The following is an 18,666-nucleotide window of genomic DNA, read 5'->3' as shown; positions in this document are numbered from 1 at the left end:
AGAGTCGAGACAAGGAAGCCAACGGTCTGTTCCAAATGTGAACTCATATAACACTCTGAATGGTGTATAATGCAGTGTTTATTATTCAGAAATTTATAAAACTAATGACAGAAACAATGAAATTCACTGAGTATGAGGACTACTCTAATATAATTACTGTATCTGGGATCTTCGTTACCCCTCACCAGACATTATATTATAGAAAATAGTAATATTACGTCATGGACTCGCAACCAATCACACCGCGAGCAGTTGAACAATCGGCGTGTTCGGTAAACAAGATCCGGAAATTCCGACAGCCCTGCATAGGAAGATCTCAAGCTAAATGATCTTGCATACGGTCGAAGGTTCATCACGAGGTCTGTGCCATAGTACCCTTTATCTGTATCTCCTTATAACAAGGAAACTGGGAAAAGTATTGAGGGTGCTTTCCCTCACTAATAACATTGATATTTTAGTATATTCATTGGGTTAATGTGTTTTTTCCTGTTTGTGTGAATTATTATTATTGTTGTTTTATGATTTTCGTGTTTCTCTTATTGTTACTTGTGTTTTGTGTTATACTACTTTCAGCTTTCACGATTTTTAGATTTTCTGAAATGTGGACAATTCATAGTCTTAAGGATTAGTAGTTCACTTCCGGGGACTCCCAGTTCATTCGGCTGTGATAGGGTACCCAAGTTTACAATTGAGGCATTGAAAGGCAATCGAGTGCAGTGCTGACCATATTGCATAGAGAGAGAGAGAGACTCGACCAGCGTCATGAGTGGCCGTGATCGATGGTGGGACATATTATGATCTCAGGGTGTTTTTGTGAAGCCGTAGTCTTATACGGGATCAGAATCAATAATCAAATTATGATGGAAGTCTTCACTGGTGGCTGGCGGGGGCTGACATAGCTAACCAGGTTTGGGGAAGCTTCCTAGCCATGACGAAAAATAAGTACAGTGCAAGATGATTTGGTTCCGCGTTCCGTGCATGAATGTCGAGGTATATATGGGCGTGCTGGTCAAATTGAGGTAAGAATGTGGTTGGCGCCCGCTCGAACCGAGCCTGGCTGTGAATTGAATGTACTCTTTTAAGTTATTGATCGTAAAAAAGAATGTTGAAAAGGGAAAAAAAGTTATTTTGACTTTTTGGTTCCGTTCTGCCTATACAAGAAGCTACTGTAAATGTGAAGTCTCACCTGGGGAGGAAGGATGTATGCGTGGGAGAAAGTTAGGGAAGAAATGAGATGGATGTTAGACTCGCGTCAGAAGTTCTGTAGCCACCCAACACGGATATTAACGGCAAATATAAAAAAAAGGAAAATTTTAGAACTGACCACACTTAAGGTCAAACTTAGGTTTGATTAGAAAGGTCGGAACAAAAAATATTTAGTGTATTTGACATTGTATTGATTTTGGCCGACTAAAACTGTAGAAGGGTGCGTGAAAATAATTGACGGTAAATATATATGGTTAGAAGTATATGGCGAACACTGACGCATCGTGATATAACTACGTAGATAGGATACTTGTGGCTTGGTTGATCTGACCTGACAGTGCGTTAGTGATATGCCTATAAATAAAAGCTGTCTACAATGATATGGCATTATAACTGCATTTATTTTTCAAGATCTTAAAGTTACAAGATTGTGGTACAGTATAGCTATGATTAAAAATTAGTTTCGCACCTGCTTCGGCAGTACATATACTATACTGACTGGGTGAGTGGATGTAACCTTGCCATTGTAGCTGGCTAGGTTATACTGTAGAGTACGAATGTTCGTGGAACCTGCCAAGTTTTAACTTGAGCGCCACGGCCGTTTGAAAAGGAAGATTTTTTTTTAAATAGTTGTTATGTTGTGTAGTTTACGGACCTTTTTAGAGTATATGACAGATCTTGGTTGTTAGTTGCTGAATCATAGAAGTTAATAGAAACGATGACGACCGCGTGACTCCTGCAACGCCCACGTCTTGGACCGGTGTTGCCGTATGATACTTCTGTCATTTATCTAATACACTAAGCTCCTGATCTGTACTTGCCATATTGGTTTGTATCTTCATGGTAAAGAGGACCCTATATAAGTAAAAAAATAAGTTTAATGCTTTTTAGTTTACTTACTAGAAACTCTTAGATGTACATTTTCAATAACTTTGTCTGGCATTTTTTCAAGGTCTACTTGACTTTTTGAGGCAATTCCACATTAAGCAAGAAGGTGGAATTACTATGTTGTGCATTTTCACGCCTTTTTGTGTATAATGTTATTTATTTGTATATCGTTGCAAGAGACAAACACATTCAACCGAGGTGTGTGCAGTATAAGATGGCAGGAACGTACTCCCTCACCCCTGTATCCGGGCGCTGTGACTGCCAAGCCACTTTTTCTGATTTGGTGGGAAAACCGTTAACAGTTGCCGAAATTTTTTTTATGCACTTAATATTTGTCTCTTGATATCCATAATATATCCATGTTTTGTATTGTTAATTTTAGCGAATCAGTACAGAATACAGTAAACGTTCCTGAACCAATATTTTTTGCAACAACCTGGAAATAATTAGTATAAGCTTACTACTTAAGGTATTTAATTTTGTTGTTGTCATCTTTCTTTAACTTTGAAAATAGCAACATATAAAGTGTAATATATTCAGTGGCTCGTTCTTCAGTCTTCGGGCCTAAAACTTATGTGGCGAATAGAGAACATTTGGCCTTACTGTCTTTACATGTGTCCTGTTACACATATCCCGCGCACATAATGTTACTGTATACTTTTCTCTTTCCACCAGTAACGGCGTCTGGCAACTGTGCACAGTGATATGATAGGATTGCTGTGTACAGTGTTGTACTTCACTTCGTTATCCTCATTTTCCTAGAACCTCATACACCCTTTTCCCTCCAGTTTCCGTCAATAACGACTACCTCCCATCCCCCTTCCTAGTTTAAAGACCCACCCACACAGAGTAATCTGTAGGGGGGGGGGTACTCCCGATGTCTGTACTGAGTAGATTTTGTGGTCGGGGATACGTAGTTGTCTGGATTTCGTCCTGTGTGTACTGTATGTCTGTATGTCCTTACCAGGGCCAAACGTCGGACAAAAGGCTCCAAGGTAAAGGTTCATTTTGCGCACCCTTTTGATTTTTTTATGCGTTTCGGTTGCTACTACACATACGATGTACTGTATAGTACTTCACTCAAATTGAGGATGGAGAAACTTAGAAAATCCTGGAGTTTTAATATATATATATATATCTCTCTCTCTCTCTCTCTCTCTCTCTCTCTCTCTCTCTCTCTCGCTCTCGCTCTCGCTCTCGCTCTCTCTCTAGAAAAGTGGTCTATTTTTATTTTCATGTTTAAATTTTTATTTATTGGGCCAGGTAGTTCAAGGTTTCTCTTGGGTGGTGGGGGTCCAGCGGAAGCCATTGTTGAGCAGATTAGCAGGCAGGAGGGAGCACTGTATACATGGAGCCGGAGGACAATGGGATCTAAGGTCAGCGACTTATTCCCTCTGGTGGCAGGGCACGCTGAGTTGAATTAGACCAGAATTAGACCAATCACAGCTTGCGGTGGAGGGTATGCGTGGGTGGTAAGGATGCGTGGCCCAATCACAGTCCGAAACGTCATCTGACTTCAGCGGTGACGTAAGAGTGACTTGACTCCGCTTCCCGCGTAAATTCAGGAATGTACCGCATAACTAATAATTGGCACGTCTGGACAGGTGCCGCGTAAATGACCAACCAAGCAAGGAAAATCCTCGTAAACCGAGACTATACTGTACTACATATACAATGCAGGTATACAAAATATATATGAGACTGCAGGTTTAAAAACAATGTCCATTACTTAGACTGCAGGTATGCAAACAGTATATAGATACAGGTGTACAATGTATATATACAGTGCAGGTATACAATGTACATAGACTGCAGGTGTACAGACATTGCACATATACCCGGTACACAAACAATATTATGAACAAGACATCATAGGTATACAAACAATATACACAGTGCATCAAGTCATCCTAAGTCACATGAGATTGGGATGCTTGGGGAGTTTTTGTAATCATAATTTTCTAGGAAGTTTTATGATGGAATATCCCTGCTCATATATATCAATTGTTTTGCAGATTAGAGAGCTACTCGTGCAAAATGGTGGGTCAAGAGAAGGCATTGTACAAGAGATTCCATAGTTTCTCTGGAGTGAATGACCTTCAGGCCCTGTCACCGCCACAGTCTATGTTTGAGGCATCATCACCGCAATCTCTTGCTAAGTATGTACTGTTCACTGGAAATGGTTGGTACTGTATACTTTATTGCATTTTGTCATCTTCGATATTGTGTTGCCATTCACCAAAGATGACTTGTTGCTGTAATCTTTGGGTTAGAGAGATCAGTTACTGTATATCGGGCCCTAGAGCAGCCAATATGAAATAAACTCTTCTGTACAGTACCTTTCTTAAAAGTAGGTGGTACATATTGGTACCAAATATACATGATAAAATGATGAGTAAGGCCATTGATCTATAAATGCTTTTATTGGGCATGATAGTTCATGAAGTGCATTTTTTACTCAGTACAGAGATACATTAGGAATGAAAATATTATACATTACAAAAAGTAAAATGCATTACAGTTTGGGAAGAGGAGTAAATATAGATGCACTAGGTAGTGGTAGAGAGTTGGTCATGGCCTGCATAGTTCAGTTCACACTCTAGATGGATGTAGTGAGTGTAGATACTGTACTGTACAACACTGCTAATATCAGTATGATTTCAGTATACTGTACTGTAGTATGGAGCATAAATAATTCAAGTTAGAGGTAGATTCTTTGGAAGGATGAGATTTTTTTTCATATGATTCTTTGTTAAAAATAATCATATGTAGGCTAAAAGCACTAAAGTGAATTACCTGTATATTCATTGTCAGATTCTAGGAATTATTTTATTTGCCTCAGTATCTAAGGTTATTTTCATGATCTGTATAGTCTTCCTTTACTCATATTACTGTACAGTATTATGTTATTTCTGAGATGTACTAACTAATTTTCCTTTTATTTTAAAATTAAATGTCACTTGATATCAAAGGTAGTATATGACATTAGGTGAATAAATAATACTGTACATCAATGTAGTAGTGAAATACAGTACAGTACATACTGTATTCATTTTGAAATATTCAAGTACAGTACTGCTTAATGGTACTGTACAGTAATGCAGCTGGGTCATTTCAAAAGGTTTTTTGGAATACCGGTACAGTGCTGTACAGTAATGTGTTAAGAAAAGTCGGCTAAAATTTTTTCCTTAGAATCTTTGTGTCATATAGTGTTATAGGATCTGTAATGTAAATCTGAAGTTATTTTGTCATTTAAGAGTTTTGCACTTGGAAGAACTGTCAGTGGCATAGCTAGGGTCAAATTTGCAGGGGGCCACCAAAGGGGAAACATACCAAACACATACATAGTTATCACAACAACTTAACAACTGCAGTATATATATATATATATATATATATATATATATATATATATATATATATATATATATATATATATATATATATATGCTGATAACCATAAGGAAACGAGAAAACACGAAGTTCCCAAGTGCTTTCATGTATTCTCGTAGTACAGTATTACCATTTAACAAAAATTTCTCTCAAATTCCTATACAACTGAAAACATGGAACATTAATGTGACATTTAAAAAACTTGTGCACTGTAAAACAAATGTTAATTAAGAACTCCCCCCAACAATGCAGGCGGCTGCATTTACAAGGTTCCTTGCAAGGAATGTAATATGTTCTACTTAGGCCAGGCGGGTAAAGATCTTATAACTAGACTTAAACAGCATAAATATTGCATTAGGACAGGCCAGGAATCCAATGCTCTGTTCATTCATATGAGAGATAATAAGCATTGCATTGGCTGGGATAATGCCTCCTCAATATTACCTTGTAATTCAATTGTCAGTGGGAACTTTATAGAATCCAGTCTCATTAAACATACCGAATCTGTCAACTTGAATTTGCGTAATGGTATGTACAAAATGGATAATTTTGTGATTAAGAAGATTTGTAACCAGGTGAGAAGGTTGGGTCATCTTACCCTATGACCTGACTACGGACAACTGCTGTGCTTAGAGATGGCATGGTCAATTTTTTGATTAAGAAGATTAGTAAGGGTCATTGCCTTATGACAAGAACATTGTGGACACCTGCTGTCCCCTAGGGACTTGCTCTCACTCTCCTCTACTGCATATATTAGCCTTGTCAAGTAATACTCCTTAGTCTGTACTCACCCCTGAAGATGTGAATTACACGAAAGCGCTTGGGAACTTCGTGTTTTGTTGTTTCCTTGTGATTATCAGCATATACTTGGATCACGTGCACCTACTGTGATTTATTTGCACATATATATATATATATATATATATATATATATATATATATATATATATATATATATATATATATATATATATATATATATATATATATATATATATATATATATATATATATCAAAACCAGCTATAGATCTACAAACTGTACTGTGTTATTTTTAATTATGAAAGTGCAGTTTTAACCAAATGATATACAGTAACAACAAATAAATAACCCAATTCAACGAAAAACGAATTATTTTCAAAAAAAAAATTCACATTTTTAAGTAAAGTATACTCATTCTTGTTTTGTGTGCTTTCATAAGTGTAATAAAACATATACTGTAATGATGCACTCCAAGTAATTATAACCTCAGTTAACAAAAAATTTCAAGCTGTATATTTAGGTGGCCACAGGTATACATGCAGATTCAAAAGTTTACATGTGATGATTTGATTAATACAGTATCAGATTGAAGAATCACACATTCACTTATATATTTGTTTACCAGAATTACATGGATTGTATGCCTTTCAGTAACTAAGACTTGTGAATACTAAAAAAAAAATTGTATTTTCCTATTGTTATGTTTTGGTGCAGAGACAAAATGTGCTATATCAATTTATTTTGCCCTTCCAGGGTGACTTCCAGTCACACAAATTGTGATGGTTTACAATCAGACATTTTGCTTCTTAAATGACTCTTGATAAGATGCATTGATGAAAAACTCCTCTCACATGATCCTGACATTGGGGGCAAAACAAGAGCAATGTTTATCAACTTGCAAAGATCTGGGAATGCATCTTTATACAGATTCATAGAGGATGCAAGATCCACCCAACTTTCCACAGATCCATATTCATCAGTTTTTCTTTGCATGGTACTGTGTTAGTCTTTTTGCCTGTCTCAGTTCTACTGTACATCCAGATATGTAAGATCAATAGAGTATTGCTCAGCCATGGGTTTGAGTATGTCCATTTCAAGAAATCTGGAACTACACGGATACAGTACAGACATAACTTTGAGAAACTTCGATGTTAGATTCTAATACAGACAGCAACTTGCCCAATACCTGGTAGTACAAGTTGACACATTATTTGTGCTTCATAGACATTGTTCTCCCCCACTGTCTCGTTGGCCAGTAGATCCCATCACTTAGCTGTCTTGATGGTCTGATTGTTCTTGATGCTGGAATCTCGGGTTCAATGCCAATTTTCTCTCTTGAGGTCTTCAGCTTTTAGCCACATTTCATGCCAGGCTTCCTCACTTCACCTGCTAATCGAGTCTTCTTGTATGGTTTGCACCATGTAAGCTGCAGCAGACAGATCCAGTGGTGGCATTTGAAGCATATCAGACAGTAGCTTTGTCTTGTGCAAGTTAGCTGTAAACATCACAAGGCATATAATCATGCCATGGTCAATATTCTTCAGCAGGCTACCGGCATCATGAGCTCATTTTCCTGTGTGATTCTCTACTGTGACTTTCAATGCTCCCATAACTGCAGACAGAGTGTTGGGTAATACTGAGCATGACAGGTATTGCCATGACCACCGAGTGTCGAATTTTTTTTTTTTTTTTTTTTTTTTTTTTTTTTTTTTTTTTTTTTTTTTTTTTTTTTTTTTTTTTTTTTTTTTTTGGGAGTCTGTATTTTTCTGGTCAGTTCAGGTGAAAGTACAGACTGTACCACCCCTGAAGATGTGAATTGCACGTAGCTTGGGAACCTCAAGGTTTTCTCTTCCTGTACACAGCACCAGATCACGCACAGTGATTTTACTTGCAGAGCAGCAGTATGTGTGTATATATATATATATATATATGTATATATATATATGTATATATATATATATGTATATATATATGTATATATATATATATATATATATATATATATATATATATATATATATATATATAGGTATATATATATATATATATATATATATATATATATATATATATATATATATATATATTGCTTCATCAAGTAAATTTTATGAAGAACATGTGTTGACATGAATACATATACTGTATATAGTCTCAAGGAGGCTAAGAAGTTTGTCTGCTACTTTAACTGACTTAACACAGTCAACAATGACCAGATTGAGTCTGTGACTGTAGCACTGGATATAAACTGCCTTTGGAGCACACTCTAGAAATAATACTTGCTACTTGCACACCTTGGTTCACATCACTCATTACAGAATGTCCATTATAAGTTTGTCCTACACGGTTTTTTGGTTCTACTGTATATTGCACGAATTTAATACATGAATTATTTTGTCTTTCAAATAACTTGCTTTTAACTCCTGCAGATGAGCAAAATCAAAAAATGACTTTTGATAAGATGCATTGATGAAAAACTCCTCTCACATGATCCTGACATTGGCGGTAAAACAAGAGCAAAGTTTATCAACTTGCAAAGATCTGGGAATGCATTTTTATACAGATTCATGACAATTTTCCCTTCCCACTGATATCCTTACTTTCATTAGTCATAACTGATTAGTCTACACTGGAAGCATTTAATTTTGGATTTCAGGACTTGTATACTTAATTTGATATATGTCATTCAACCGGTCATTGACAATGTCATCATTTTCACTTAACGAATCCATGATCTCAAGAAAGTTGCCTCTATTGGTACTCTCACTGCCTTCCCTATGACCCCTTCAGGCTATTTTCTGCCTTGTGGTCAAGCACAACACTTTTCTAACTTGTTTAACATAGTGCCTGTTTATTTATACTTGCTTCTCATTGCAGATACAAGAGCAATGTCAATGCTTTTTTCTGCTTCAACATGAGTCTTGAAATCTTTCCAGGCACATTATACAGTATAGTATTGTGATAGTCACTTCTCTCATACTGAGAAAATCTCCATCTTTTTATGTTACCTATACCCAGATTTTCTGAACACTTTCTGGTATAGTTTTCCCTGGTAAGGTCAACAGTATGCAGCATCCTGGCTCACTGGTTATTCAAGCCAGTGATATGCAGTATCTCATACCACCTAGAGGAGAAGGACTGACATTTATTACTAAAGACTGTGGGTGGAAAAGCAGATAACTTTGATTGTTTAAGGTCATATGTTTGCCTAGCACTAATATCAGTAGCTAGGACCAGGTGGCTTCAGACTCGGCTTACTGCTGACATTATGCACTGACACGAAATCATCACTATCTGTGATGTCTGAGTCTGAAGTACCCTCATCAAGCCATGGCTCACTCTTGGGACACTGTAGGACTGTCATCACTGTTGTGGAAGTATCAAACTCGTCTGGTTGCTTTCTATGCTCTTCTGGATGTCAAGTTGCTAACACAGAATAATGTTTGTGCTAAATTAAAACCTTTCAAACAACAAACTAAACGCACTCAAAGCAAGATGTTGTCAATGATCGAATATGAGGAGTTAATTGCCTTCTATTTTATATGCTTGAATATGATTTCCTTCAAAGCAAGTAAGCTTCAGTATGCAGTATATTAACTACTCAGTCTAATACAGCACACTTTTTCACACACAAAAAAAGGTGTTGGAAAGTATCAATTATGAGGTGATTGTTTTTAATTTATATGCAGTACTGTACTTCTATATCTTCTCTTAATCAATCTATTTACTGTACTATTTTGTTCTCCAAAGTTCTTTAAAACATTTCTAGCTGTGGGTAAACTAGATTTAATTTGACCTGGAACCAGTCTATTTACCCTTCTGTGGACCCAGCCTTAGACATTCATTAAAGCCAAATTGTCAAAGATAAAGCATCTTGCACCACTAAGACACCAGTGTCCACCTATCGGGTGGTGACTGCTCTTCAGTAGTAAGTTCTTTGTAACATTACAGAATAGAATAGTGTGTTGTCACTGCTCTATATTGACATGAACAAGAAACAATGAGTAACAGGGACAGTAGACTCTAGAGTTGAGTTAATAAGAAATATGAAGTTAGCTGCATTTGTTGTACTTGCTGTAAGTGGGGAAAATAGCCATTCTAGGTGATAAAAAACACCCCATCATAAAATAAAAACATAAAGCTCTGTATTCTAGTATAGTGGTCCCTCGGTTAATGACACAATTCGTTCCACAGAGTCGTTCGTTAACCGAATCTATTATTTCAATGGGATATTGGATAATTGGTTCCAACTCAAAGAAAAGGTATACACATAAAGTACTGTATACCAGTAATAGAATTAACAAAACATTAAATATAAACTAAATACAGTACTGTACTGTACAGTACTGTATACTGTACAATAATAAATAGAAAACAATAGAATACTGTATTTTAACTTACTTTGACGTGTGTATGTCGTATTCCCTGCAGCTTTGTTTACATAGCAAACAGCTGATTGTAGAGGTAGTCGATGATGACATGCCAGTGCATTGGTTCTAATGCCTTCTTCATGTTTCATAATAATTTCTGCACTGTATATAATCAATAAGTTAACTAAATTTCAGAAAGACCAATTTTAATGTAAAAATGCAAAAAAATATTCAAGAGACCAACAAAATCGATGTTCACTCCACTGTAAACAAAGTTAAACTGAGAAGCGTTGTTGGGTGATTCAATCAGCTGATGGGCGCACAAAAACAGTTCCCTGTATTGTCTATATTATCAATATGTTAACTAAATTTCAGAATGACCAATAATATTAATATAAAAAATGCAGAAATATTCAAGAGACCAACTTTCTTGATATTTACTCCACTGGAAACGATGTAAACATGGAACCAATTACTGTATTGGCGGACTAGCGAATCGGCTGATGCGCACAACAAAACGTGTTTGTCGTAACGATTTCGTTAATCGAAGTTTTGTTCGTTAATCGAACTGAAAATCCTTATGGGAGCTAATGCGTTAACCAAAATTTTGTTAATCGAACCGTTTATTAACCGAGGGACCACTGTAAAACAAAGCTACACAACAAAGGAACAAATTTACCTCTACATCTTGGCCATCAATCAGTCAGCAGCAGTCACAGTTATTAAGGTAGCTTGTGAATCTCTTATATGATGAATCTTAGTCTCTTTTTTTTTTTATATATAACTTATAGAAATATTGAGTGGGGCCACAGCCCCTCCTGAGCAGGGGGCATGTGGCCCCTCTCTATGGTCCCCCTATGGCTATGCCACTGAAAACTGTTGCCACAAATTTATGGGTTCTTGATGTCCTCTTGTTAGTTAGGTTCAGATTGAGGATGTCGGTAGTAGATTAAAGCTGTGTAGCATTATTTGTCACAAAGTACATTACACTTTTTGTTGTTACATACAGGTACAGTATATAGCTCACGAATTGTTGGCGAGTGACCCATGAGTATACCTCCATTAGAGTACCCCTTGTCAGTGCCTGCCCTGATGAGAGGCTTGATATGGCCTAACAACTAGCTACACTTTCCCGTGGGTTAGTGTTACATAACAGCTCTTCACCCATTTAACCAGGATTAAAGCTGGCCTTCGATCTCCTAGTCCAGTGATAGAAGGTTGTTGGTGTTTTACCACACACCTCCATTGGCAGGAATTGTGAGGATCACTTCAGATAGTGTTTGGGGTAGCTCCTTTGATGCATCAAAGTCTTTAAAATCATGAATGAAATCTGGGAGAAGCCTCTGCCAAACTTCATGCAAGCAATCCTTACTGACATCACCCCAGGCCTCCACACTGATGTCAATTGCATTCTTGATATTAAAACTCTTCCAAAATTAAAGAACACTGGCCTTATCATCCCCCCTCCTCAGTATCTGCAATCAGCTTCTTAAATGTGCGTCTTCAATAACAGGCTTTGAAAGCTGCTATTATACCTTGGTCCATTGGTTGAAGGAAAGATGTTGTATTTGGAGGGAGAAAGAGCTCTTTGATATTGTCAGAAAGATCCTTAATGGTGGGAGGGCAGCTTGGTGCATTATCTAAAATGAGGAGAATCTTGAAATCTATATTCTTCTTGCAATAACTTTTAAAAATATTTTCAAAAACATCCACAAGAAGGTCGGAAAAAATTTGCTCCCTCATCCAACCTTTTTTGCTTGACCTAAAGTAAACACCTAGAGTAGACTTTAAGTAACCCTTTTAAGCTCACGGGTTGGCAGAGTGATACACCACCACAGGCCTAAGTTTTAAGTCTCCATTAGCATTGCCACCCAGCAGCACTGTCATACGATCCTTTGCAGCTTTAAAGCCTGGAGCATGTGCTTCATTCTTAGAAATGTAAGTTCTTGATGGTATTCGCTTCCAGTATAATCCGGTTTCATCCAAATTAAAAATTTGGTCTAAGGTGTAGCCTTCTTCCTCGATCAATTTCTTCACTATGGGAGGAAATGTCATCGCAACTCCTTCATCGGCACTGTCTGCTTTGCCACATAACTTTACATTATGAAAAGCATAGTTCTTAAAACCAGAAAACCATCCACTACTAGCAGTACAGGCAAGCACATCAGCAGGGTTTTCAGCCTTTTTCTTTAGGTCCTCATAAATTGATAAGGCTTTCTCTTTAATGGTGAGGAAGCTGGTCCCAGATCATTTTTTCGTTTGATCTATCCATAAACTTAGAAGCCGTTCCATTTCCTCAAGTTCCTTTGGCCGTGATCTCACAGATTTGCTAGCACTCAAGCTTGTCCCAGCAGTACAGCTTGCTTTATTCTTTTCTGCCTTGTCTCTAATGATGCGTAATGTAGACTCCTTTATTCCCGTTGCACAAACAATATCACATTCTTTCATTACCTTCAAAACGCTTAATAACGTCGAGCTTTTTTCTTAAGTGTTTTAGCGTTTCTTTTATGTTCATCACCGGCAATTCGATCACCAGAACGCTTCTTGGAAACATTCTTCTTACTTTGTCTTTCCATACTCATGGCTAATAACAAAATTGGAGAAAACGTCAAAAATCACGGAGGACACTTCAAAGAGAATTCAATAGAACCCACGCGATTCAACTGATCATGTGATGTAAGCAGGTGAGCGCTGTTGTAAACCGTTATTAGTCCACACTGCGAAACATTCTTTTTACTTAATTATGGGTAATGGCTAAATTTGTAAAAAAAACAAAAACAAAATTTATAGAATACCTCTCAAAAAACATTTCACAGACAAAACACATGAATCAATTGAACATGTGATGTCAAACGTGAACTGTAAACATTGCATAACCCCGCGCCACGCGACACTTAAAATGTTGGGAATCGCGTTATAACCAACATTCATATGCAAAAGTTCGCGTTTTACAAACAGCCTTCCCCTATTCATCAATATCGTTACTGTATAACTAATTTGAGTTGACAAAACACGCATTGTAGTGGAAATGACTGTACTGTGCCTCCATTCATGTCACATTTTCAGGTACAGTTGGGTCTTCATTTACGTGGTCAATTGAACCTGCGGAGTACCGCGTAAAACGAGAAACGTGTAAATGAAATAACAGAACATGTGGGATTAATTGAAATAGAGACTGGGCCAATCCCCAAACTCCACTTTTTCCAACACAATACATACCTTGTAGTCAAAATAACATCTTAATTTTATGATGGTATGCACACACAATTAATAATTAGGAGAAACGTCAATAATATTAGTTTTTTTAACACTTACATTTGTAGAAAAGATGGCTGGGCACACGGGGATGGGGGGGTTGGTTCCGAGGCAGAGGGCAGATTATTGGCCCTCACCTGTATCACTTGTATCACTATCCACCACAAAGGCTTGCAGGGCCTCTTTGTCATACCCCTCAAAGTCCATATAAGTCCATATCCTCACTATCACTGACTTAGGCCGGCTGTGGTGGGTTGCAGGTGAAGAACTCGGTAATGTTTTGATGACTGGGCGACCTTGTGCGCACCCTGCCCGCACCGCTTCCTGCGTAAATGACCAAATTTGCTGCGTAAATCAAGCATTTCAATTCTGGCAAGGCACCGCGTAAATGACAAAACGCGTAAACCAAAACTGTGTAAATCCAGACTCAACTGTATATAATAATAATAATACCCTGTAATAATAATAATGGCTGCCCTCGTGAAACAAGGATGGTCGGCCCAAGGGCCACCTAGGCATGAATTTGCTAAAGGTGTAGAAACTATTGCCAACACAACAACCACTCCTTGAGTTAACGAGTTGCATGACCCGGTGTCAAGGAATAGTCCGAGAAGACCGGACAACTCGCAAACTGCACTGGCTAACCATTACCCTGAAATAAAAATCCGCAAATCGATTAACACCCAGGTTCCCAATTACTGCTGGGTAGACAGAGGCAAATGGCATAAAGAAACTTGCCCATGGTTTCACCTTGCCCGAGGATCAAACCCGGGTCCGCTCACATGCGAGGCGAGCATGCTGACCATTACACCACAGGTATACAGGATATATGAAGCATCCCAGATTGTTTCTAAATTTTCAAGATAGTCAAGTTTTTAATATTTATCACTAGTTATATTACTCTACTTTGGTATGCACCTGCCAGAGAAAGTTTTGCAACATTTGAAATTTAAATTTGGTTTATTGACTGCTATTTATTATTATTATTATTATATATATACAGTAGTACCCCGATTTACGAGGTCAATTGAACCCACAGGGTACCGCAGAAAGTGAAATCCGCGTAAATGGAACAACAGAACATATGGGATTAATTCCAATAGAGACTGGCCCGACCCCCAAACTCCACTTTTTCCGACACAATACCTATGTTGTAGTAAAAATAACATCTAAATTTTATGATGGTATGCTCACACAATTAATATTTAAGAGAAATACAGTCGCCAGGTTAATGTCCATTCAAATAATAGACTCAAATCCCCCCCCCCTCTTCCCAGCTCACTGGCCCCTACCTCTCTGAGAAATGATTGGGTGAAACACTAGATTTTAACGTTTAGTAATAAATAATACCTCAGACTAAAGTTAGGATAATATAATTGACATTTCTGGATTCCTTGCAGGTCAGGGAATATTTTGAATGTAAACTTCATATATTTTGCACAAAAGATAAAATACTTGCTTTGTGTAAACCAAATTATTACATTAGATCTAAAATTTGTATGTCTAATGCAAAATCCATGATGTTTATATTCAAAATGATCATCATATTGTAAGAATTCCAGCAATGTAAATTATATTCTGGCCGGGTAATTTGTATGAATTTTATGAGCTAAATAAAAAAAGAAATATATTATACTTCACCGCGTATATGAGTAGTATATGAGTAGATGAACCGCGTTAAGTGAAAGTTCGGTTCTGGCTCGAGGCACCGCGTACAGTGACCCCTCGTTTAACGAACACCTCGGTTAACGTAATTTCGATTAACGAACTGCCTTCCATAAGGATCTTCAATTCGGTTAACGAAAAAAATTCGGTTAACGAAGTTCTCACGAACCGACCTCAACATGTTTTCGCTTGCACTGACCGGGCAACCAGCTTTAGTATCAGTCCGCCAATACATTAATCGGTTCTAGGGCTTAAATTCCTTACTATTTTAGTAAATATCAAGAAGTTATACTATTCAATAATTTTAAAAGTTTAATATTCAATTTTTTAGTCATTTTAACGATTATTGAACATAATTGAAGGTAAAGTGACAAGTTTAATGCGCGGCATCCAGCCTCTTAACACAGCAAACAGGAGTTAGTCTCTCTCTGTTTTCACTGGAGGTAACATCTTGCTTGAGACTCTCTTCAACTCAATGCTTTTTTTCTGTGTTTCCAAGCAAATTATTGGTCATTTTGAAATATATTTTACATATTGACAATATATAATGCAGTGCCGTGTTGATATAAAGAAAATAATCTTGAAATACACCAAGAGAACTAAAATTTTATGGATGAAATGGTGTCATGGGGTAACTTCTCTTCCACCCCAATGCCTTTTCTTCTTCCTTCTCCTCCACCCCCATTCTAATTTCCATCATCATCATCATCCAGGAGCCTTCTACATACACACCTCAAATTAAGTGAACTTTTCTACCATTTTTGTTGAATTTAGGAAATTTTCGGTGAGCTGGAACCAATTACCCAAAAATCCATTGAAACAATGGTTTCGGTTAACGAACTTTTCGGTTAACGAACGACCTTCTGGAACGGATTGAGTTCGTTAATGGAGGGGCCACTGTATATGAGAAATCGCGTTAAGTGAAACCGTGTTAAGCGGGGTACAACTGTATTATACAGTAAAGCCTCTAATACAACTGTAATGTGTCATCCAATATTGCAGTGCAAGGTGAATCGTATCGTGAATCATTAATTACCAGTAAAATAAAGCAATAATAATGAGATGCGTTCCCAAGTGGGACCTTTTCATATCTTTTGTGTGGCTTTTTACCCTCTTTTTTCCCCCAAAAAACAATACAATTAATGAAAAATGCAAACTATATTCCTTAAATAATGTTTCTGAATGCACTTTTACACCCGGGAGTCCGGGACGGTGGTTCTACATAAGAAAATGAAGAAAATAAGACCCTGGTTGTAGCTGTAGTAAAATTAATGTAAAAAAAGAAATAATACTGTATACTGTACAGTATATGTTTTAGGTAATGTTATTTAATGTTAATAATGGAACAATAGAAGTAGCTAACCACTAAAGGTAAAGAAATAAGGAGAGATGGATCAGGGACGCCAACGTATGTAATTGTGTATATGTGAAAACATATCGTCATTTCTGTACATAAGAATATGAAAGCAACACTTATTTGCTGTTCATAATGTTTTAAATAATACTTATGAATGTAAAACAAAAATTCTACTCACCAATGGTGGTCAAGTCTAAAACATAAGGACAACCAATGATGTTGTGTGATTTTTAACTCAAAGTCATCAGGTTCAACTCTGGCTGAAGCTGTATCTTTCCATAAAGCTGTTTGCTGAAACTGTTGCTGAACCTGAAGTTGTCGATGAAGTTACTTATGATGCTGAATTTGATGGTGTAGCTGAAGTTGATGGTTTAGGCTTTTGAATAATAAAGCTGTTGAAAGAACCTTGCACAGCTGCGTTCTTATCGCATTATACCTCTTGATGTAGAGGTTCATTTGCATTTTTCACGTCCCTGTTAATTTTAATGCTTTGCTCTGTCAATGGATCCACTTCAGAAAATATGTTCATTGCTTGCTCCATATAATATCCACATACTTTTCACCTTTTTCAAATCGTTTTAACACATCTAGTTTCTCGGCTAAGCTTATACACTTTGTTTTAGATTTTGAACCAGTACTACCATCACTTGCTGTCTTGCTCATGTTGAATAGGGACGCAAAAATTACGTAAGAAACCTTAGAAAGTTTTTCTCTCTTTCTTGATCAGATGCGTGAAAACAAAAGGCCCGCCAAGCTGCGACTGTTTATACTAGTGATGCTGGCGTCACCATTCACAAGCCCAGCAGCCTCCGTGCGCAAGACTTTTTTTTTTTTTTTTTTGTTCAATCCAGAATGCGACGTCTAGCTTTATACCTAGGTATGTTAATGCCTAGCAATACCTCGCTAGGCCAACATACAGGCAATTAAAACATCTAATAATTGTGCACAAGGGTTTTTTTTCTTTTTACAGTATATAATACATATTGGGATTTATTTATTATATGAAAATTTATTTTTTATTTAATTTTTTATTTTTTTGTCGTAAATACGAAGAAAATAATGGCGTAAATTGAATTGGGTCCTAAATTATCCAGGGTCTTAAATATGAATCGTTGTTAGTAGAACTGTCGTTATCGGAGGCTTTCCTGTATATACAGCTTATCCTCGACTTGCGACCTACTCGACTTACGACCACCCGGACATACGACAGCCTCAGTCTTCCCAAAATTTTGTCATATTACGTTTTTTTGAGTCCCGACTTTAGTGATTGCACTGTGTACTGACAAAATTTTTGTTTGTAATTCACCTTAAAATGACTGGCAAGCTTAAAAGTGAGAGTTTTGTGGTGCTGAGAAGAAAAAGAAACACCCATTTTAGATTTTCTATGTACAGTACTGTATTATTTAAGCATTTTCGACTTATGACCTGGATTTGGGTCCCTAACCCCGTCGTAAGTTGAAGAGCAGATGTAATTTGTATAATAAACATCTGTGGTAAAATGAACGAAATTGAACAACTGGTGGTAGCGGTTTCCTCATAAATTACCGACTAATGAATTTTAGGAATAGAATATGAATTATACTGTATTAAGATACTGTATAAAACTACATTTTGGTGCATAGTCTGGGAGAGGTGGCGGGTGGACAATGGACAACTCACCTCCCGGCCCATGCTGTCAACATAATTACCACATTATTTAGGTTCATTTGGTGCCTGGTTAATAAAACATTATCAAAAAATAAATAATTTACCCTCCAAAATCCTACACTTAGT

General features: G+C 37.0%; 1 protein-coding gene across 1 annotated transcript in view; it reads left to right on the top strand.

Moving 5' to 3' along the window:
- The window catches only part of LOC121869528 (repressor of RNA polymerase III transcription MAF1 homolog), a 76,349-nt gene that overhangs the window by 35,617 nt on the left and 22,066 nt on the right, over nt 1–18,666 (top strand). The window contains exon 2 of the mRNA XM_042370891.1: nt 4,110–4,253. Within this exon, the coding sequence (XP_042226825.1) occupies nt 4,110–4,253 (144 nt within the window). The remainder of the gene's footprint in view (nt 1–4,109; nt 4,254–18,666) is intronic.

The sequence above is a fragment of the Homarus americanus genome, unplaced genomic scaffold (assembly GCF_018991925.1).
Source record: "Homarus americanus isolate GMGI-L3 unplaced genomic scaffold, GMGI_Hamer_2.0 scaffold32583, whole genome shotgun sequence".
Classification (NCBI taxonomy): Eukaryota; Metazoa; Arthropoda; class Malacostraca; order Decapoda; family Nephropidae; genus Homarus; species Homarus americanus.
This window is presented reverse-complemented; position numbering and strand designations above follow the sequence as displayed.